The sequence below is a fragment of the Lampetra planeri genome, chromosome 3 (genome assembly GCF_965212315.1).
Source record: "Lampetra planeri chromosome 3, kcLamPlan1.2.h2, whole genome shotgun sequence".
Taxonomy (NCBI): Eukaryota; Metazoa; Chordata; class Hyperoartia; order Petromyzontiformes; family Petromyzontidae; genus Lampetra; species Lampetra planeri.
In genome coordinates, this window is record NC_136109.1 from 28,529,823 (window position 1) to 28,551,976 (window position 22,154).

At 54.0% G+C, this 22,154-nt stretch overlaps 1 protein-coding gene across 2 annotated transcripts in view; it reads left to right on the top strand.

Moving 5' to 3' along the window:
- The first annotated feature begins 1,894 nt into the window (after positions 1-1,894).
- Positions 1,895-22,154, top strand: part of LOC144717206 (lamin-B1-like) — a 33,700-nt gene continuing 13,440 nt past the window's right edge. For both annotated transcript variants that reach the window (XM_078592569.1, XM_078592571.1), the window contains exons 1-3: positions 1,895-2,526; positions 11,344-11,555; positions 17,357-17,513. In XM_078592569.1, coding sequence (XP_078448695.1) covers positions 2,368-2,526; positions 11,344-11,555; positions 17,357-17,513 — 528 coding nt within the window. In that variant the 5' untranslated portion in view covers positions 1,895-2,367. The remainder of the gene's footprint in view (positions 2,527-11,343; positions 11,556-17,356; positions 17,514-22,154) is intronic.

The window sequence follows — 22,154 nt, forward strand, 5'->3', positions numbered from 1 at the left end:
TGTGTGCGTAAAGGATTCTGGCTTTACGTGCGAATGAGTATGCGTGGGGTGACGGATGAGTGACGCACATCACAGCGAGCAGAGCGCCGGGTGGATAAAACACAGCGACAACAATGCGGTGCATCTGTCAGTCGTCTCAGATAATTATCCGTAGCACCTGAGTTGGCCCCCGTGAGCTGACGATGCCAGCAATCAATCGACACTTTTCGTGGCCTCAAAGTGCACCTAGCCTGGCACAGCACGTGATCTACAAGTGAGCCAAAAAATATTCAGTGAGACGTTAAGCCATTCGTAACACATCATCATCACCAGGTCTTCACGAGACCCATCGTAATCATCGTCGTGATCATCATCATCGTCGTCGTCGTCGAGATGATCGTGATCATCATCGTCGTGATCATTATCATTATCGCCGCGATGATCCACACAATCATCACTGAGTCCACACTTCACCATAGACTATAGCACATTCTTTTGCCTATATATTCGTTTTTTGGTATATTGTATATTAGTTTTATTTTTGTATATTATTTTTGTATATTATATTAATATTTTGGAAATTATATTATATTTTTTGTTTATTATGTTTTATTTATGTATTAGTTTATATGTTGGTTATATATTAGGCTTTCTTTGTATGAAGACAGTTGCTGAGCACAGGGCCCAGAAGGCCCAAAATCGCCAAGCGTCGAGCAACAACAAACAACACGAGACACGAAGTTGCTACAGATTAGTTGCTACAGATTAGTTTAACGATTCTTTTGTGAATTGAGGAAGGCTAATAAGTAAATAAACAATTATATTCGCCGCACCGAGTCATAGGACTGCTTTTCAGGGGGCCCTGCTGCGTTTTTTTTTAAGTTTCCAGCCAATTCAAGATGAGTTTTGTTTAATGTTATTCATGATGCGTGATGTTTCATATTATTCATGATGCGTCATGGTTAAGGCTTTATTTTGGTGATTTCGAAAAGTTTTTTGGTTTGGCCATGTTTGTTTGTTGTAGTACGTTGTTAGACTGATGGCCTTCATCTAAGTTGTCTTGTGGTTGTTGTTGTTGTTTGACTTGCATCCCACTGGGATTTTTGCACACAGCGTTGGTGTACGGCGCTATTTCTGCAATATTTTGCTGTCTTTTCTTGGATTTTCAGTTTGCACTTAGTCACATAGTCACTTTAAGATGTTTTCTTGTTCATATTTTTGTTTCATGTTTTTGTTTTTTGTTTGTTGCGGTTGCACCCGATTCAAGAGCCGAATGGCTCACAGGGCTATACCAAATAAATTAAACTGAAAATGAAACTAAATTCCCAAACGTCTTTCTCACTTCTTCTCTCCTTAGTTGATCTTCTTGGTTCTTTCGGTAAAGTCACGTAGAAGGGAAATAATAAAATAATATTAAATAAAACATAATAAAATAATTCTCATGACGTTTCGGCCACAACGCAAGCAGCCGTTGTGGCCGAAACGTCGTGAGAATTATTTTATTATGTTTTATTTGTATGATTTTATTATTTCCCTTCTACGTGTCCTTAGTTGATGTTTAACTATTTCCGCCCTTTCCATGCACAGCGCCCTGAGAACGATTGCTTAAGGGCTGCTTTATACATTTACATTATTATTATTCGAAAGAAGGAGAGATCGCAGACAGATGTTGTCACTGGCTGCTGCCAGAATGAATGGGGGGGGGGGTGCGTCAATATTGCCGAGCACCAACCGGACCGGACCGGACCGGGCGGCAACTCCCGGGCCAAATTCCGTCTCTTGCCCCACGCCGCCGACAGCCGCGCAGCAATAGCCGCGGCCCCGGCCGGGCCCCACTCATCAGCACCAAAGATAAAGATCCCCCCTATAGCCTCCTTACTAACAGACAATTGGGGCAAGTGCTGAAAGCGAACACATATGCATACCGGCAACGGCACCGCGCCCGGCCGCCTCTGTCGCCGCAGTGGCGATGTCTTGGCTGAGTCGACCTAGGGGAGACTCAGGACCGTTTCAGATCATCGTCACCGGTGTTGGCCGTGAGCGGGAATCGAACTCGGGTCGCCGGGTTCTGTAGCGCAGCGCGCTACGCGACTGCTCCCCACACCATCAGCATCACCACCACGCGCTCTCTCTTAACCCCACCCATCTTGGCACCACCCAGCCTCGACTGAAATCGAGAGCCCATCCCAGTGGTTGTGAGCTGTTCGGAGCGGGGTAGGAGGAGACTGGCGAGAGAGCGAGAGAGAGAGACGCAGAGAGAGAGAGAGCGAGCTCCAGACTCGTCGGGACAGGCACAGATACATTCTGGTCCACAGAGCCAGTGATACGACACAGACGGCGAGAGAGACGGCGAGACAGGGCCACGCAGAGACGCAGTGAGACAGAGCAATGGGGAGCCCACGCCGAGGCCGCGAGGTGAGGGAGGTGAGGCAGGTGAGGACCGAGGTGAGATCTTCGTCTCCGCTCAGCCCCGCGCGCATCACCAGGGCCCAGGAGAAGGAAGAACTCAGCAACCTGAACGACCGCCTGGCGGTCTACATCGACAAGGTGCGAGGCGGAGGACGCGCGCGCACACACGCGTACACACACACACACGTACACACATATACACACACACGCGTGTACACGGACACATACAGTCGTGCGTGTGTACGTATACACACGGGGCACAGATACCGATGGACCCTTGCACTCGTGCGCACGTGTACACGCGAACACTCATGCGCACGCGCGGATGCACGCGCCTGTACGCACACACACGGCGAGACACGGATGCGCGCGCGTGCGTGTGCGCGTGTATGTGCGCGTGTATACGTTCACGTGCGAGCATCATTCAGTCGTCGTACGCGGATGCACACGGAGAGACTAACGCACAAATGCGCACGTGTCGGTGCGTGTGCATACGGTCACGACAACCCCCCCCCCAACGCGAGAACCCACGTCATTATTAGCTGAGAGATGCACAAAGTCATACCCGTGGACTGTTGGGGCCGGTGCTATTCGCGAACATTTATTTGACGCAAAGGGGTGGTGTTGGGGCTCGGGCTGAACGATTAATCGATTTGAAATCGACATCGCAATTTGAAACAATGCGATTAGCAAATCGCAAAGGCTGCGATTATTTGCGATTTGAACAGACCTATTACTTTTTTTATAGGAATTGTTTTATTTTTTTATTAGTATAACTTTATTTAACTTAATTGTTCTATGTTTGATTGTTCTTTTTCAATTAAAGCATTTTCATAAATACATGTTGGAAGCAATTCATATATTTTAAGTTCTAAATCTTGCACTAGAATATATAGAGCAGTTCATATTTCGATGGTATCATGTGGTAATGCTCCATCACCTGTTTTAAATCTATTACACAGTGAATATTGCACTGAAGCTTGACCATAATTTTTTTTATCCCAAATCAAATTGCAATATCTGTAAAAAAAAATCGCAATTAGATATTTTCCCCAAATCGTTCAGCCCTAGTTGGGGCCAGCACTACGCCCGACCGCCTTTGTCTCCCCACGGGTGACATTTACACACCGCGCCAGGTACTCATTTGAGGCTGAGTCGACCTAGGGGGAGGCCCAGGACCGGTTCAGATAATCGCCACTGGTGTTTGCCTGCGTGAGCGTGAATCGAACTCGGGTGGCCGGGTTCGTAGCGCGGCGTAGCGCTAACAGCGACACTCCGCACAACATGTGCGGTGTCCACAAACAAGTACCATCCATACAGTGAACTGGACTTTCCACTTGGGATAAAGATGGGGCGGTTCGTGTGCCCCCCCCACCCTCGCTGCGCTGCGCCCAGGTTCCCCCCGGGCATCCGTTTCAACCATTTATTGCCCCCACTGTTTACGATCGATTTGAATTCTCCCTCGCATTTTAAAGATTTTCAACCGTTGGTAATGGCCCTGTTCCGCTGCGAGATCGTCACCGATCTTGTACACCCGGGTGTACGTGTGCGTTCTCCCCCCCCCTCCCCAACACATCCGAGTAGCGCGGTTGGCTGCGTACGGTGCGAAAGAAGTTCAGCATTTAGTAACATAGTGCTGGACTGCTACTGTCACCATATATCCCTTTACTGTGTAATGTTTGTGGAGTTTAGCATTTTTTTTATTTGTGCCTCGTTAAATCCGGAGGTGATTTGCCTCCAACCGATTTGCACAGCAGCGAATTATGTTGCCAATATTTCCATGTGACACGGACCGTGGTTGTTTTAAGATGTTGCTATGATTATTTTAATTCCTTTCGTTTTCTTGGTGAGTTAGGTAACTTGCAGGTTAGATTTTGTATTCCTGGTCTCTTCGCTTCTCTCGCCTGGTTAAACAAATAAACTTGAATCGTGAAAGTGATTTTCTGCTCACAAGAGCCGCCACATCGGGGCCCCACGGTGGCGAGATGTTAACTACCTCGCCTCTTATGCAGCAGGTCGTGGGGGTCTATCCCGACTCTGACGCCTGCTGCTGTATATTTTGAGTTGGCGTGTCTCTCTCTCCCCGTGGTCGCGTGGATTTTATTCCGGGTCCTCCGGATTTTCCCTGCACACGATAAGCCATTCGGCGAGCTATCATTTGTGGCCAGGTCACGTGTGAAAAGAGCTGTATATAGCTCAGTGGGCCTTACCTGGTAAAATAAAATATAGTTTTATACTGGCGCTCAACCTCCTGTTGACAGCCCACAGAAGTCAGTGGTGGAAAATTCCACATTTGAATCCCCAACGTTTCTCTCCATAAGTCAGCCACTGTTGACCTCTGATGGCGTTGAGTGTCAACCCCCAACCAGGATTTAAACTCCGAACCTTATGTTTGCGAGCCGTGCCCGCCAACGTTGAGTCGATTTGCTTGGAGTTGTTTTGTATTTTACGGGTTTCGGTGAATGCAAAATACGTCTCGAATGTGAGGGCTTAATCGTGTGTATCATCTATATACCACGAGTGGTGAGTGATAACCGATGCAGTCTTGGGCCTCTCTTAGATCGACTTAGCCTTAAATGAGTGCTGTACCCGGTGCAACGTGTAATCACCACCCGACCGTGAAGAGACAAATGTGGTCGGGCGTGGTGCCCTGCCGGTATCAATAATACGTGCTCGCCAACAGCACTTGCCTCAACAATCTGTGCAGGCTATACGGGGCATCTGTATATGTTTACGATCAATTTACAAGAACCCTCTTTCCCCCCCACCCCTTCCCACCACCCGTAACTACGCTCGTTGGTTGTAATTGCCGATATCTATTTAATTTGCAGAATACTGCTGCCGCGGTTAGAATTCCATCTTGATACATGCGCACGTGGAGTCCCATTCATCGTTTGAGGCAATAGGCATGTTGGTGAGGGGCGTGAGATGGCATTGAAGCATGGATAACTTCGCTGCAGGGGAAGGCTGTGTGAGTGGGGATGTGTGATTAGTGGCATAGAGGGGGCCTTTATTTATGTCCATTGAAACCACGAGACCCCCACCCCTCCCCCCCTTGCAAGGGAGGCCAAAATTGAATGAGGTACGACGCAGTGACCTTCATAGTACTTAAAAAGCCTGGTGACCCAGAGTCTTGTATACCTACAAAGGGACCCATAGACTGACATCGCGACCATATTCTTATGTAGAAATACATAGAGACCCATAAACTTACATAGAGACCCACAAACTTACATAGAGACCCATACACTTACATAGAGACCCATACACTTACATAGAGACCCATACACTTACATAGAGACCCACAAACTTACATATAGACCCATAGAGGCTACATAGAGACCATAGACTTACACAGACCATACATTTACATAAGAATCGTAGAAGTACTATTATAGTAAATATATTTTTGAAGATGATTGTTTGTAAACACCAGAAGTCGGTGATGGGTTATTGTTTTGTTGGATTATGCAAGTTTTTCGCTGTGATAACTCAATCTTCATTACAACCAAAAGTCTGACTTGCATCGTCATCATCATCGTCAGATGACGCCCGTGTTCTCCACTGTCCTCCTTTACAAAACATTCCCCAAAAAACACACACACATTGGTCAAACATCTCAATATGGCAGGGCCCTCCTGAAAATAACACGTGCATCTTACACGCGGTACGGCTATGCTGGATAGCTAAAGATCATCATTACGCTCATGACCTCCGATATCATCGTGATCATAATTATGATCATCATCACCACGGTCACCATCATGATCATCACCACGATCATCATCACCACCACGATAATCACCACGATCATCATCACCACGATCATCATCACCACGATCATCATCATTATCATGGCGATGGAGAAATGAGTCCCACGCCCAGATCGCTCTCATCTGGGACCACACCCAGGGGCGGCCGGGAGGGGAGCTGAGGGCCGGACAGAGGAGTGGGAGGTGGGGGGGCGATCGGGGGCTATGGGTGCGCGGGAGTGCAGGAGGAAGGAATGTTTGGGTGTGGCTGTGCCTCAACGACAGCTTCAACGTGCCGAGGATTTTGTTTTAAAGAAGAAGAAAGTTAAAGTAAAAATGTTGAAATGAGCCAAATGAATGAAAGAGCCAAACGGGACTCCGCGGCCCGGGTTCGTGTGGCAACAGAGACGGAGCGACTGCGCCGAGTGTGTGAGCGTAGCTGGGTAGGTCGGCAGGGAGGTGGACGGGCAGGTCAGTTGATAGGTGGGTAGGAAAGTTAATGGGGTAGGCGGATGGGTGGCTAGAAAAGTGGGTAGGTGGGTGGATTGGTGAGTGGGTGGGTAGGTATGCAGCAAAGGGAGCCTTGAAATATTGTTTTTCTAACGTTTGAAAAACAATTGATTTCCCCTTTTTCCATGCAGAGGTTTGAGAGCGCCAAGTCAAAAAAACGTGAACGACATCTTCCAGACTCGCACCAATTCGTCTATTTGGGGAGGGGGCGGGTGTGGGGCGGGGGGTGTAGGGCGGGGGATGTAGGGCGGGGGTGCATTTGAGGTGTCACACATGGGGGGGTGTGGGGGAGGTGTGGGGGTTGACATTCCACCCCTCCCTAGCACTACCCACAGGCACACCGCCTGCCCACGACACACACACATGCACTGAGACAAAGATCCCTTGTTCGGCCGTCGTGACCGCAGTAGGGGACGAGCTGCTGTCAGCGAGCACCTATTAAGGTCGATGGCGCACGAGAGCCGGTGCTGTCGCCAGAAACGTACATAGCCATGTTCGCACACTCGCAGATGCACAAACCCACAGGCAACACACTCTGATCGACTACACCGTTAATTAGTGCTGTTTGTTGCTGACCTTTGAGGCCTGTGCTCAGCAACCGTGATAACAATATAAGAATACAAATGTCAGGGTTGCTCTTATAACTTTCATACGGGTCAGCGGGCTTGCGCGTGTAGTTTCTGGAGTCACGGGGCCAACACGTGCTGGCGGGCCGGCTGGGGCAGCTGCCGATTGGCCGAGCTCCTCGCGATGGCGGAGACAGGGGCACGGTTGTGCCAGATATTGGACGAAACATATTGAGGCGTTCGCCAATATCAGCACGCGGATCGGACCCAGAGCATGGCTCTTAGGACAACGGCGGTGGGGTGGAGGGGGTATGGGGGGGGGTACTCCTCTCCATCGGCCTGCCCTGAGCCACCGGTGGAAATTCCACATTCCTGTGGCGAGGATCATTCTTTCGAATGGCAAGCATGTGCTTACTTGATACAAAACTGTGCTTTCTGCCAAGTTGCTCATCACATGCTCGTTTATTTTTAAGTTGAGAAGGGTGCGCATTTAGTGGAGTGGATTGAGGTGACAGGAGGGTGTGTGGAGGGGAGTAGAGTGAGCGGAGAGGGGAGAGGTAGGGCAGGGTGTGTCCACTCCCTTCTGGGTCTCGCAGGGCCCCCGAGTGAGTCAGCCTCTGGGTCTCCCCGTGACCGCGCCCCTGGCACCAGCCCCGCAGTTTCTGCTCCGTGAACGTTTTCCCGACGGCAGCTTTGGGGCCTTTGTGCGCTGCTGCTTCCTCGCGCCCGCCTTGAGAAGCGATCTCGAGTTCTCCCACGTTCCTCGGGCGATGCGTCAACGAGGCGTGGGCTTATTTTAAACAAGCTATTAAGTTTAATAATTATTCATCTCTCCTTCCTTCCTTCTCTCTCAATAATGTTTCCTGACAACTTTGTGTAATCTATGTACGGCGGGGAGTCGGTTTCTGTGTTCGTACCAAGGTTGGTGAGGGGAGACAGTGGACCGGTTTCAGGAGTAACCTTGTGACGTGATGGGAGCAGGCGGTGGATTTGACTTTGTGGTGTACGGTTTGAGACGTCAACTACTCGTAGACATGCATAGAGACCCTTAGACGTGGATAGAGATCCCCCACGACTCAAACAATCCAAGTGGGAAGTGGCAGTACTGTTTGGTCCACAGTTTGAGATGTAGACTCGCACACAGGCTCAAAGACGTGCATGGAGACCCTGAGACGTCCATGTAGACACCCATAGACTCAAACAATCCAAGCGGGCGGTGGCGTTAATGTGCGCGGTCAACGGTTTTGAGATTGGTGGCTGTAATCGTGCGCTGGGCTATTTTTAATTGCCGGCTGCCCCATTACGATTGGACGGGAGTGAGCGGCTCTGCTTTCGGAGGAGCGAGTGACTGGCAGCACATCCCAGTAATCTGTAGCGCGGTGGTGACGGTGGTGGTGGTTACGACGGTGGTGGTGACGGTGGCGGTGACTGTGATGGTCGCGGTAGGGGCAGCTCTATATGGGGACTCGGTTTACACCGTGGCATTAATTTCCTCACCACCGCTGTCTTCTGCTCCTGGCTGCCGTGGCCACGTTTTTTGAACGTCAAGCGGCCAGCAACAATTGGCACCGTCACAGTTGCAATAGATGAACGCGTTTCTTGAGTTGAGCAAAGTTAATGTCGGAGCTTGGGGTGGGGAGGGTGAGAAAGAGACGACGACGATTGGAGAGGGGATTGCAGAGTGCAGCTGTGGGAGGGATGGATCGTAGAGAGAAGTGTGAGGTGTGCGGTGACCTGCAGGTGGAGTGGTTGAACTTCTTTCGCACCGAACGTGGCCAACCGCGCTGATCGGTTGGACGCGGTGTGGGTGAGAGTGCCGTCTGGACAGCCGGAATCCTCAACAACCGTCTGTGGAAGGCCCCCTCCCCCCCCTCTCTCCCTCCCTCTCTCGCTAGGCACAGTCACCGCCCGTTTTGTCCTTCCCTCTCATCTCCGATTATCACGGTTCGCTACATGCGGTGCGAAAGCAGTTCAACAAACACGCGCACATCTTGAGAAGGATAACATTGTGCGATGTTACCTTTCTCTGTCAACGGCGCCGCGGTGGCTAGGAGATGTTAACTCCCTCGCCTGGTATACAGGAGGTCGTGGGTTTGATCCCGATCCTGACGCCTGTTTATTTTGAGTCTGCGTGTCTCTCCCCGTGGTCGCATGGATTTTTTTTCCGGATCCTACATTTTTTCCCCTCCACTTTTAGAAACGCGCATTTAGATTATTTGGCGGCTATACATGTCCACACAATAAGCCACTTTGGCGAGCTAGCATTTGTGGCCAGGCCGTTTCATCTTCAGACTTCCTCTCCTTCCCTTAATTCTCTGTGTGTGTGTGGGATGTTTCCCTCTTCGCTGCTGGTTCTGCCACCGCACGGCCGTGATATTTCACAGCTGGGACGCGAGAGATGAACTTTAAATCTGCGACTACCGGCGCATGACGGAGGGGCCGAGGGGTCGGTGCTTTTTGTGACGTTTGCAGCATGAGTCTGGAGGGGTCATCTCTAGAGGGGTCGTCTCTAGAGGTTGTTAGTCGTGATTCACCAGCTGTGCGCATAGCCTCCCTCCTACGCCATCTTGGGTGGGGTTCAAGCGGCCGGCAGAGCGTCCAGACAAGGTGGGAGCGAGGGGGGATTACGGCATGGTACAGAATGAATGAAATGCAGTCGATAGGATCGCGGGTCTGGATCGGGGGAACGCGTGGGAGGGTTCGGGCGTTATCAGGGCTGCGGGAAGCTGAAGGTGTTGCTTCTGTTGGTGCTCGGTGATTGACAGCCACCCAAACGCCCCCCTCCCCCCTCACTCAACACCCCACCACCTGGCAGCACCCGCAACCTCCTCCCTGTGGAGGAAACCAAACGTATCTCTCTCTCGGTAGAGATGCGGCTGAGAGAGAGAAGTTTGTCGTGGGAAAAGGAGGACGAGGATTTCGACGGGTGGATAGGAAGTCAAAGTTGGCTCCCAGCGGTCTCTACAAGCCCGTGTTTAAAGTGAGACCGCCGGTTTTGTTGTGAAAAACACTCGGATACGTGATCCTGTCAGATGCTAAATTTAAACCTTCAGTAAAATACATCATCATCCATGATCTATCCACTTCTGGCTGAATGTCTCCCCAAGCGTTCACCGCCTCCTCTTCCCAGGGTCTCACGACTTTAACAATCCACCGTTGGCACGCGAGCCAATTTCGTCGCTCCATCTCCGCATCGGGCAAGATTTCTTTCACCTTTGGCCGTCGCACCTTCGCGAGTCTCTCTCCGCGAGTCCCTTCTACAGGAGATCTCTCGACGGGGGAGCGGGGAGGGACTCTCAGCCTGGGGGCGATTACCCAGCGCATTGAAATACAAACACGCACGTCTCGCCCGTCGGTCGACACAAAGATGGAGACGCACACGTTGAGCAGGTGTCGCCTCTGTTGTGCGAGCTCGCGTTGGCTACAGCTGCTCGTTATCCTGTGTCGTCACCATCATCATCCTCACCGTCGTCATCACCGTCATCAGCCGTGATGAATCCAGCGCTGGATGAAGAGTAAAGTTGCGACAATGAGGGGCCGGTCGTTGAGACTAATGATGGATCTGTGGCATGGAACGTCGGTCCAACATCATTCACACAGTTCCCCCCCCCCCCCCACCTGCGCCCCTCCTTCCCTGCCTAGCCAGCCAATCCTCTATCCCATGGCGACAGCCAGATTGGACAGATTCAAACTGGCCAAATATCCCAAAGGAATCGTAACACGGCGCAGGACGCGGGCTGGACGGAGGTCGTTGCAAGTTGTCCCACTGCGGGAAGATGCCGAGGCACGCCTGGGTTCACAGTTTGTTCAACGATGACACCGGCACGAGTGCGTACTCACGCACGCACTCGCGCGTGTGTTTACGTGACTCTGTCCACCTGTGCACACGTGTGTGTGTGCGCGCCTTCTACCAGTCATCTCGCTCATGTAACCCACAGCCACCTGGGTCTGCCGTCGAGCCTCACACATGTCCGTGACGGCCTCAGATTGCACCTAGCCTGGCACGAGCGCGTGGCAAAGTCACCGCCGCACGGTGGCGAACGGCGGCCGTCGCCGTGCGTTTCTACCCGGCCTGTGCATAACCGTGCGTGCGTGTCCGTGCGTGTCCGTGCGCGCGCCCCCCACAGATGCGCTCGCTGGAGGCGGAGAACTCCATGCTGCGGATGCGCATGTCCGAGAGCGAGGAGGTGGTGACGAGCGAGGTGACCGGCATCAAGGCGTCGTTCGAGCGGGAGCTCGCAGACGCGCGCCGCTGCCTCGACAGTGTGGCGCACGAGAAGGCGCGCATCGAGATCGAGAGCGGGAAGCTCCGCGCCGACTTCAACGAGCTCTACAGCCGGTGGGCGTCCCGCGCCCCCCCCCCGTCCCCTGGCACCCCCTCACCGCCATTCACCCGGCCCCCCCCTCTACTTCCGCCTACGTCGAGAGCCCTTCCACGGTGTTGCCAATCTAACGGTTATTGTCGATCGATTTGAGTGCATTTTTGGGTTTCCCCGCACGCCGGAATTATGTCGGTTATGTCGGAGCGACAGAATGTAGCGACTTGGTGGCCCGAGGGCATTGCGGTGATTTTAGGTGTGATTCCAGCTACCGCGCGTGGTGAGGATTGTGTAGCAGTCTGCTGCGTATAATTAAATCCCGGTGGAACTCTCTTGTGATTTAGGCATATTATCTTTTTTACTCTAGGGACGTCCAGGTTTGTTTTGCGCTTTTTCCGCTCTAATTACACCGTCGGTTCTCCCTTCCCCGACCGGAGGCGCTGTGCGACGGAGCGACTTTTGGCTCGTCATCGCGACGGCCCAGTTTTTGTCTGCCTGTTTCCCAGTTGTTAGGCCGTCTCCCCCTTCTCCGAGTACTGGCCACCACGTGGCCGCACCTCCCAGAGAGCACACGTGTTGTGTCGCGTCGTGGCGCGCACATCGTGTTGAGACGAGCACGTGTCGAGTTCCGGGCAGGGCATGGCTTTTAATGGATCAGCGGAAAGAGTGGCAGCAAAGTTATTCAAAGACTGCATTTCCTAACAATAAGAATACTAACAATGGTGATCATGGATGGTTATGGATATAATGATCCAATTAAAATCGATCCGGATGCTCGTGATAAGATTCTGTGCGTGAGTGTCAAGAATCAGAGTCTTTAGCTTCTGCAGATATTTTTTTACCCCACTGTAGATTCTATTTCTCCCTGCCACTCTATTGCTCAATTGCTACACACCCAGACAGGTCCACAGACTCTGTAGAGTTACGCACCACGCTACTTACAAGAGCAAAAACAACGGTAATTCCGGAATGGAATCGTCACCCAGTAATATAAATTATTCACGCCAGCGTGCCGCGTGGCTGTTAATTACGAGCCCACACAGAAACACGCGAGCCGACTGTACCAATGGCACGGTCGGCTCTGCAGTGTACAGTGGCGTAGCGTGGTTGGCATGGGGCCCCGGTGCAAGGAATGCAATGGTGGGGCGGGGGGGGGGCCGGGATCCGGGGGGTGGTCTGGTGGGGGGGGGGGCCCTTCTCGGCGGCCCGGCCCGTGGGCCCCTCTGGCCCGTGGGCCCCCCGGTGCAGCTGCACCGCCTGCGCTCTTGACAGCCGCGCCTTGCCGCGAGCCGTGCGTACGGTCGTCAGCTCAGAGTCGCAGCTGTCCTGCACGGCGGATTGACAGGAGACGCGGCGCACGCTCCCGTTACAATCGCGCTTTTATATTCCCCCCCCCCATCGCCCACCCCCCCCCCCCAGCTTTTGTAACAGCTGTTTATTTTGTTCAAAGTTTATTTTTTTTGTTTTTGAGATGAAGCTGCCGCCTCCTCCTCCACCATCGTCATCCCTCCTCCTTCATCATTTACACATTTTCACTGTTAATAATCGCGTTCAAGCTGAGCTCGCCCACTTTAACCGTCGTCATTTTCATTACCGAGCGGCGTTTAACGATCAATTCCTGCAAAAACCCAACGACGGGCTGGGCGGTGGGGGGAAGGCGTCGCTGTGCGAGCGATCGACGCCCGGCACGCCCCGACCAGCGATGGCCCGTGCGCTCTCTCTCTCTCCGTCTCTCCGCGCTGGGTGCTGTCTTACTCCTCGGCGATGCGTGGCCACTTTAAATCCTTCCTCGTGGTGAAATCCCGTCCTCCCCCCCACCCACCCCGCACCTCCGATTTAGCACAGTTGGCTACGTGCGGTGCGAAAGAAGTTCAACAAACGTCTGTACAAATCCACCCCGGCTGTCCACTGTACAGTGACGATTTGCTGTGGGGTGGTGGGGGGGTGTGTGAGACGAGATCAGTCCTCCCCCACCACCCCGGCCCATCGAACCCCAACCTCCCGACCCCCGCCCGTCAGTCATTGAGACGCTCCTCTGCGGCGTGGCAGCGTGCGGTGCCACGTTGCCCTCGCGGCTTCCCCCTCCTCCTCACCGCCGCATCCCCTCTCGAGGGAGGCCCTGGGCCAAAGGCAGCGTTAAACCAGCGGGGGGGGGGGGTGAGGACGCGACGCCTCATCGTTACGCGTCGCTGCGTGCACACTGAGATGCGGATCGCCAGCCCCATTCATCATCATCATAATCAGCAGCAGACATGATGTTAACTCCCTCGCCTGGTACACAGGAGGTCGTGGGCTCCATCCCGACTCTGACGCCTGCTGCTGTATATTTGGAGTTTGCATGTGTCTCTCTCCCAGTCGTCGCGTAGATTCTTCTCCGTACCCTCTGGTCTTTTCCCTCCATATTTAGAAACATCGTGCGTTTTAGAGCATTTGGCTGCTATTCATTTTTACTTGATAAGCCACTTATCGTTTGTGATAGCCAGGTCGCTTCTGAAAAGATAAAATGAAAATCGTTCCTTCTTGGTGGGGGGAATCTCATTCGTGGCGATTTGCCAGGCATCGCACCGTGCTGACTCTCGGACACAGACAACCCAAGCACATCTCGGCATCCTTTATTTAACCTTGCGAGTGAACCAATCGCACAGCCGCCTGGTTAAATAAAGAGAGACCCGATCATGGCCTTGGAATGCAGGGGGCGACCACACAGGCTGCGTTAATGGTTGGCCTGGTCAGCTGACCGAGCAAGGCGTGGGCTGCTGGAGGGTGGCAGGGTGGGGGCTGGTTGGAGAGGGAGAGGGTGGGGGGCATAAGGGGGGCTAGGAGGGGATGGGGGGGGGTATCAGGGCCCGGTTTGCACACCTTGTATTTTTAGCCCCTTGCCGCAATGTCCTAAAACTGTCGCTCGCTCGCTCGTGCTCGTAGTGGGGGTACGGGGGTGGGGCGGGTAGAGGTTGGCTGGTGTTCGCTAGGGCCAGGAGCTGTGTCCCCAGGGGGTTCCGGCTTGGAATCAGTCGCTCCATTGTGGCCCCACGCCCACGAGACCCTGACTCAGACCCAGATGAAGTCTTCTGTTTAGCCTTTTGCAACAAAAAAAAGTGACTCGTGTGGCCAGTGACTTAGCGGCTGAGCGAGTTTGTCGTTTACAAAACAAAAACCATGGTGACTGCCTCCGTGCAGTTGGAGGAGAGGCGGGACAATATACAAAATCAACGAGAGAGTGGGAAGGCCCCCCCCCCACCACCCAGCCGGGCCCTCGCTCATGGCAAGGGCGAGGAGCCCCACAGGAGGCCCCAAACCTGCCAACAATTTTGCACGGGCGGCGTATCCCGGGGCTCCCACGGTCGCCGCCGTAACGAGGCGGGGCCCTCGTTATGGGGAGCGCCATGGGCCGGCGGACACGCCACGCCCCAACGCTCAATGCCGCTCTTCCTCCACCTCGCATCTCCTCCTGCTTCCCACCTCTTCCTCACATCTCCTCCTCCCCTTCTCCACCGCGGGTTCCCGGCCCACCCAGGGGACCCGACCTCCCAACCCCCAGCCGCTTGGAGGCAGCTGCTGAGGATTTTGTTGGTGGCAACAGTTGGGCATGAAACCGGTCGAGTGGCGATGCCCTCGGTCAACCCGCCACGCCTCGCGATCGCCGCCGTTTAACGTCCACACCGCGCCTCCCGCGCGGAATATCCGGAGGCGCCCAGCGGCAGCCGTCCTCGTGTGGCACGCGGTGAACGCGGCGTCATGCGACGAGCGGGCATTAGTCGGCCAGAAGGGGGCTCCCCACTTACTGTCCCTTGTGATCATTTATAAAATTGAGACCACCACCACTCACGCAGTCTCTACCCCGTCTGGAATTTTCAGGGCGCCCGCACTGCCGATATTACGATGAAGGCCGTGCACAATCATCGTACGGCCCTTGAGGCAATCCGACGCCGGACGAAGGACTCCCCTGTCCTTGTCGGTCGTGGGGTTTGTGCGACCATACTTCACCATGCTGGTCCGTGCCGTTCTTTTTTAATGAAGGCGAGGGGAGTCCTTGGGCCGTTTCTGGCATAACTCCCGTCACCGACATTAGCCGTGAGCGGGAATCGAATTCGGGTCGCCGGATTCCTCGTGGGGTGCGCTGACCGCCGTGCCACCGCTCCTCCACGTGTATAATTACTACGCAGCGGGGGAGTGGGTGAATTCCTCCTCGAGTCAACGTAATTATTGTTTGGAAAGGGTGTCGAAATTTCACCGCTGGCTTGGGGTCACTAACTAGACGAGCGTCCACCCCCCTCCCCACCTCCCCCCCCCCCCATGCTTGTCTGAGCAGAGGAATTCTCCTGCGTCCTTTGCAGTAATACATTTCGTTTTATTTGAATGTGCCGCTTTGTAAGCGCCGTGTAAACGCGCGCCCTTGTGTGAGCTCACACTGCAGGCAGATGTGGAGCTGCCGTGGGTGTGGGTTGGTGGGTGTTAAGTGAGCTGGGTGCATCACAAAGTCCTGGAGCATTCCATCCATGGCTGAGGCAAGCTCGTTTGGGGTTACTTATTTAATTAACCAGCCACCCCCCCCCCCCCCCTTTCTCGTCATCGCCATCACCTAAGCTCACCGCGATGGCGAGTGTGGAGCGGCCCGCTCACACTTCCCTTTCTTTCCCACCCAGGGTTACTCTTGCAAAGTGAGACTCTAACCTTCGGCCCCACGGGCTATGACCTCGTTCAACAGAAATCGTGGCGCAGTTGAGTCCAGGCAACGTGTACAGGCCTTCGAGGTGAAAGCAGCGGCACAGCGGTCAGGGTGCCGTGCGCTGTCGGCCCCAGCAACCTCGGTTTCGATTCGCAGCCATGGCTAACATCCGTGGAGGGTGATCGCTGAACTGGTCCTGGGCTCCGCCTTCCTTCAACAAACCCGTCCTGATGAGCTTGGTGAAGTTTGGTTAAACAATTTGCGTGACTGATAGAGCATGGGCAAGGCCTTCATCCAACAGTTGATTGACAAAGGCCTGTAAATGATTGCTGTTATATTTTTCCAAGGGAGTTTCTATTTCCTGAGTTTTCCGCGATCAATGCGCCTGACAATGAGCCCAAGCAAAATATAAATTCTACTTTACCATCGTCATCGGTCATGGTCATTCCACTGCTGGATGAAGGCCACCTCCGCCACCACCGCCATTCGGTGCTCGTTCCACACACTGAACGCTTGCTTCAAGCGTCGTCTTTTGTATGCCGTAAACTTCACAAATACTATCGTCTTGATTCCATGAACTTTGCGAACATCTCACATTCAGTTTTGAGTGTGTTACTCTCCTGCCTTCTGAATAACAAAGGAAACGCCGAATGTGTAACGTTCAATAGTTACTCGCTAGGAAACGTCACATCGTTACACATTAATCAGTGGTGGCAATGGTGGTGGCGGTCGTAGAGGCGGCGATGCAGGTGGTGATAAGCAGTGGTGCAATTTTTTCTGGCAACGGTGGTGACGGTAGCAGTGAGAGTGATGGTATTGTTGGTGCAGTGGTGGATGGTAGTTGTCGCTGGTATTGATGGCAGTGTGGTGATGAATGCGGCATCGTTGTTATTGTTTGTGTAGTGATGGTGGCGATGGTTGTGGTGCTAGAATTGATAATAGGGGTGATGGCGGTGGCAGTAGTTTGATAGTGCCGGTGACATCGGCAGTAGGTTTTGCCGGCGACGGTGTTGATGTGTTGATGACGGTGTCCGGTTAATGGCGGTGCGGGGCGGTATTGTGGTTGGCATCGCGGGTGATGCTTGCCGTAGTCGTGACGGCGCCGTTGGTGACCCCGCCGCGTGTCCCCCCGCGTGTCTCCCGTGTCCACCCCAGGATGGCGCAGAAGGAACGGGACCTGGCCGCAGCTCTAGGGCGCAACAAAGACCTGGAGGCGCAGCTGGGCAGCAAAAGTCACGCGCTGGGCACTGCGCTGGCACAGCAGCGCATCCTGGAGGACGAGCTGCGCTCGCTCAAGGCCAGCCTGTCCTCGGTGAGCTAAGGGGCGGGCGGTGCGGGCGGTGTGGGCGGTGCGGGCGGTGTGAGTGTGTTGGTGGTAAGTGGTAGCACTGGCGGTGTGTGCGAGGTAAACCGTTGATCTGGTGGGGTGAGTGGTGAGCGGTGGACACGCCATGCTGTGGTGGCCGCCCCTAGACCAGGTGAGAACGGTGGCTGACGTTGCGCAAAAAACCTCGAGCGATGTTTCACGTTGATTAATGCGAACTTCAAACGACCAATCGGGGGGAACATTCCACTCTGGGTGTTTTACGCGGATGTCCATTGACCTTTAGAAGCGAGGGAGAGCACAGCGAGACGGGCCTGTCTCAGCCAAGGGAGACCTGCGGTCGGTGACGAGGAGGAGATGGGGGGGTTGTTCTCATCGCTTGCTAAAGTAATCGCCTACGGAAACAAACAAAAAATCTGAGCCACAGAAAATACAATTGCTTCGACAAGTTCCTTTTACAGCCCGTCGTGAACCCGCGGCCTTCTTCAAGACCTCCCCCACGCGCGCCGGCGATGGGTCAGGCTGGCCTTGGTGAAGCTGGGCTGTCCAGGGTCCACCACCGATATCAGCCGTGGTCCGGGAATAAAACTCCCATTGCCGAGTTCAGAGTGCGGTGCGCTAACCACTGCACCACCGCGCCACCCCAAACACGGCAAGAAAATAATTGAAGTGAAATAAGTTGGTATTTTTAAGTGGTGAAGTCTCTTCTCCAAATGTCTCCTTTGCAAAAAGAGACTAATGACGAGACGTTTCAAGAACGCCCCATCGCTTGGAGGCATCTCTGGCGAGCGCTTGTTGCAGCGATGGACTTTCACCGGGCCATGTGGGGTGCGAAGTGGCTTCCCATTCGAGCGAGCGTTTACAGCCGCCAGCCCCTGCTGCTGTAAAATTCCACATTCCTGTGCTCGCGGCCGGCCACGTGAAGGCAACGACTACCATCTATCGCACCTTTTGTACGTACGTACTAGTGTACGTGCTTGCGTTGAACTTCTTTCGCGCCATATGTAGTCAACCACGCTAAGCGGAGGTGCGTGGGAAGAACGACGAACTAAACGCAAAAAATTAAAAGACAACAAAACACACAAAAAATACCTAGAGGATGGCAGAGCTTTGTGGGGTGGGGGGGGGGGAGAAGTTGGCAGCGGCTCCTCACCGAGTGGCTGCTGCTACCGCGTTCCCTGCTTGCCCGTGGTTCCTCCCCGCACCTCGGAAAGTCGTCCTCTCTGTGTGCGTCTCTCTCTCTCTCGGAGAGCGAGCGAATACGGTGTGGTGTGTGTCACTAGTATGTATTTATTCTCGTCGCGATCACTTTGCTGCTGTTGCTGCAGCTCAGAAATGCGAATGACCTCATGAAAAGATAACGACCGTGAAGTGGAGCGGTTACATTATTTTTTTTCGGCCGGTTGGGGCACATGTTTTTGGCAAAGGTCACGGTACAGTTGGAAACGTGATCTCATCACCCGAGCAGATTAAACCGCAGAGTGCCCATCGGTGTAAACGTTGGGTTTGTGCGACCGTTTGCTGCTGCTGCTACCACAGCTGCCACTGCTGCTGCCGCTGCTGCCATTGTAGCGGGAACTCGAACATCCTTGGTTTCACTTCAATTAAAGCCCGTCCCATAAATACTTTGCGGTTTCAATAAGGAAACCAGCGGTTGACTCGTGGTGACGGTTTCTAATTGGAGTAGGCAGCCAGAACAGACGCGATTTTAAACGTTTTAAACGTCTCGGGCAATTCGACAAATTTATGGAACTACTTTTTCATCCAATAAACTTTCTTGTACGCTGTTAACATCTTAGAACTTTATCATCTATATTCATGTTTGTTTAATATCATCTTTCTGCTATTAGCGTCCTAAAATGATCTTCGTTACAAAATTAACTTTTTCAATATCGTATTCTGCACATTACATGCGTATTTATATTTAGTATCAATAGTCATGATTCAAATAACCACTTGAACAACCTCTTTAACATCCACACACAGCAATTCTTTAAATCCCAATAACCTGTGAATCACATTCACTGTAGCCTTCAACCTTTTGAAAGTTTCGGTCCAATTCTTGAAAGCGCCGTCCTTCAAACCTCGCCCCACTATTCCGCACGATCACCGCATCGCCTCCCACAATTTCATTGAAGCTCGGGCATTTCCATCCGGCCATGCGGGGAGTCATTTTACGTCGCATTTTTGCAGCATTACTTTATTTCTTTACGAGCGATTGAACCAAAAATAAATCACGAGAGTAGATGCCACTGAGAGTGGGCAGGCGTCAGAGCGGGGGCGGGGGGCGGCAGTAGTTATGAGAGCAGAGGGGATGAATGAAAGGCCCCTTTGTGTCGACAACGGTGCTTGTACAAGGAGTGAATTTGACGTCGCTGCTCACTGCAGAGCTGCCAGGGTTGTGCCTCACCAGGGCTGGGCCTCACCGGGGCTGGGCCTCACCAGGGCTGGGCCTCACCAGGGCTGGGCCTCACCAGGGCTGGGCCTCACCAGGGTTGGGCCTCACCAGGGCTGGGCCTCACCAGGGTTGGGCCTCACCGGGGCTGGGCCTCACTGGGGCTGGGCCTCACCAGGGTTGGGCCTCACCAGGGTTGGGTCTCACCAGGGCTGGGCCTCACCAGGGTTGGGCCTCACCAGGGTTGGGCCTCACCAGGGCTGGGCCTCACCAGGGTTGGGCCTCACCAGGGTTGGGCCTCACCAGGGCTGGGCCTCACCAGGGTTGGGCCTCACTGGGGCTGGGCCTCACCAGGGTTGGGCCTCACCAGGGTTGGGTCTCACCAGGGCTGGGTCTCACCAGGGCTGGGCCTCACCAGGGCTGGGCCTCACCGGGGCTGAGCCTCACCAGGGCTGGGCCTCACCAGGACTGGGCCTCACCAGGGCTGGGCCTCACCAGGGTTGGGCCTCACCAGGGCTGGGCCTCACCAGGGCTGGGCCTCACCAGGGTTGGGCCTCACCAGGGCTGGGCCTCACCAGGGTTGGGCCTCACCGGGGCTGGGCCTCACCGGGGCTGGGCCTCACCAGGGTTGGGCCTCACCAGGGTTGGGTCTCACCAGGGCTGGGCCTCACCAGGGTTGGGCCTCACCAGGGTTGGGCCTCACCAGGGCTGGGCCTCACCAGGGTTGGGCCTCACCAGGGTTGGGCCTCACCAGGGCTGGGCCTCACCAGGGTTGGGCCTCACCGGGGCTGGGCCTCACCAGGGTTGGGCCTCACCAGGGTTGGGTCTCACCAGGGCTGGGTCTCACCAGGGCTGGGCCTCACCAGGGCTGGGCCTCACCGGGGCTGAGCCTCACCAGGGCTGGGCCTCACCAGGACTGGGCCTCACCAGGGCTGGGCTTCACCAGGGTTGGGCCTCACCAGGGTTGGGCCTCACCGGGGCTGGGCCTCACCGGGGCTGGGCCTCACCAGGGCTGGGCCTCACCAGGGTTGGGCCTCACCAGGGTTGGGTCTCACCAGGGCTGGGCCTCACCAGGGTTGGGCCTCACCAGGGCTGGGCCTCACCGGGGTTGGGCCTCACCGGGGTTGGGCCTCACCGGGGCTGGGCCTCACCAGGGTTATCAGACGTCTGTTCGAGTGTGGAATAACGGCCCGACCTCTGCAAAGGCGAAACCTAAAGCGCAACGTTTTGCCCAAGTGGAGCCCAGAAAAGACCGCACCATTAAAAGAATGTTATTCTTCTGAATCACGTAAAAAAAGGAAAGACATGTTTAATCTTGCCTGTGACTCACGTTGGGGGGGTTCCAGGGAGCTGTGTGGGGGATAGTGGGAGGCCTGGGTGGGAGGGTGGGATGGCTGGCTGGGCAGGTTTGAGCAAAGGCCAGATGAGAGCGGGAGCTGGCAGTCTCGGCACGCCCTGAGAATCTGCGCGCGAGCCGCAGGGCGGTGGCTGCCGACGCTTTACCCCCTCGCCGCGCGGCACCGCACGCTGCAGCCGGATCGTCGCCCACGGCAAAGTCTCTCTGAGCGAGTGCGAGCCCATGGAGACAAACGATGCGAGATTCAGACCTGGCGTAGAAATGATAACGGACGCTGAAATGCGCGGCGATGAACTCAAACCCACATAAAACTCCAACACGGGAAACGATTCAACAACTATGCATAAAATGTACGCAAAAGAAAAATAAAGTGGTCAAATCGGAAGATACGATCTCATGCGGTAGGAAACTTGTCTCTGCCCGTAGGCGGCTAGCGATGGGGGGGGGGGGGATGTGAATGGGGTCGTTGCCGAGGGTGCATCGGATCCGATATCGCTCCTCGGCACTGGCGTTCACCGCTGGCACGACTCGAACCGAGGTCACCGGGGTTCTTAGCACAGTGCACTAACCGCTGCACCACTGCTCCACTCTCGGCTGATTTTCATTTTCATAAAATGCGTTTATCCAAACAAACTGATCACTATAATAATCGAGACATGCAGTTTCAGTTTTTTTTCATTTATTAGGTATAGCCGTGTGAGCCATTCGGCTCTTGAATCGGGGTGCAACCGCAACAAACAAAAACGTGAACAAGAAAACATCTTAAAGTGATGACGCGCAAACAGAAACATCCAGTTAAAAAACAGCAAAGTCTTCAGGACTCATTAAAACTGGTTAAATTATTTACCAGGACTGGTTAAATTATTTACCAACACAC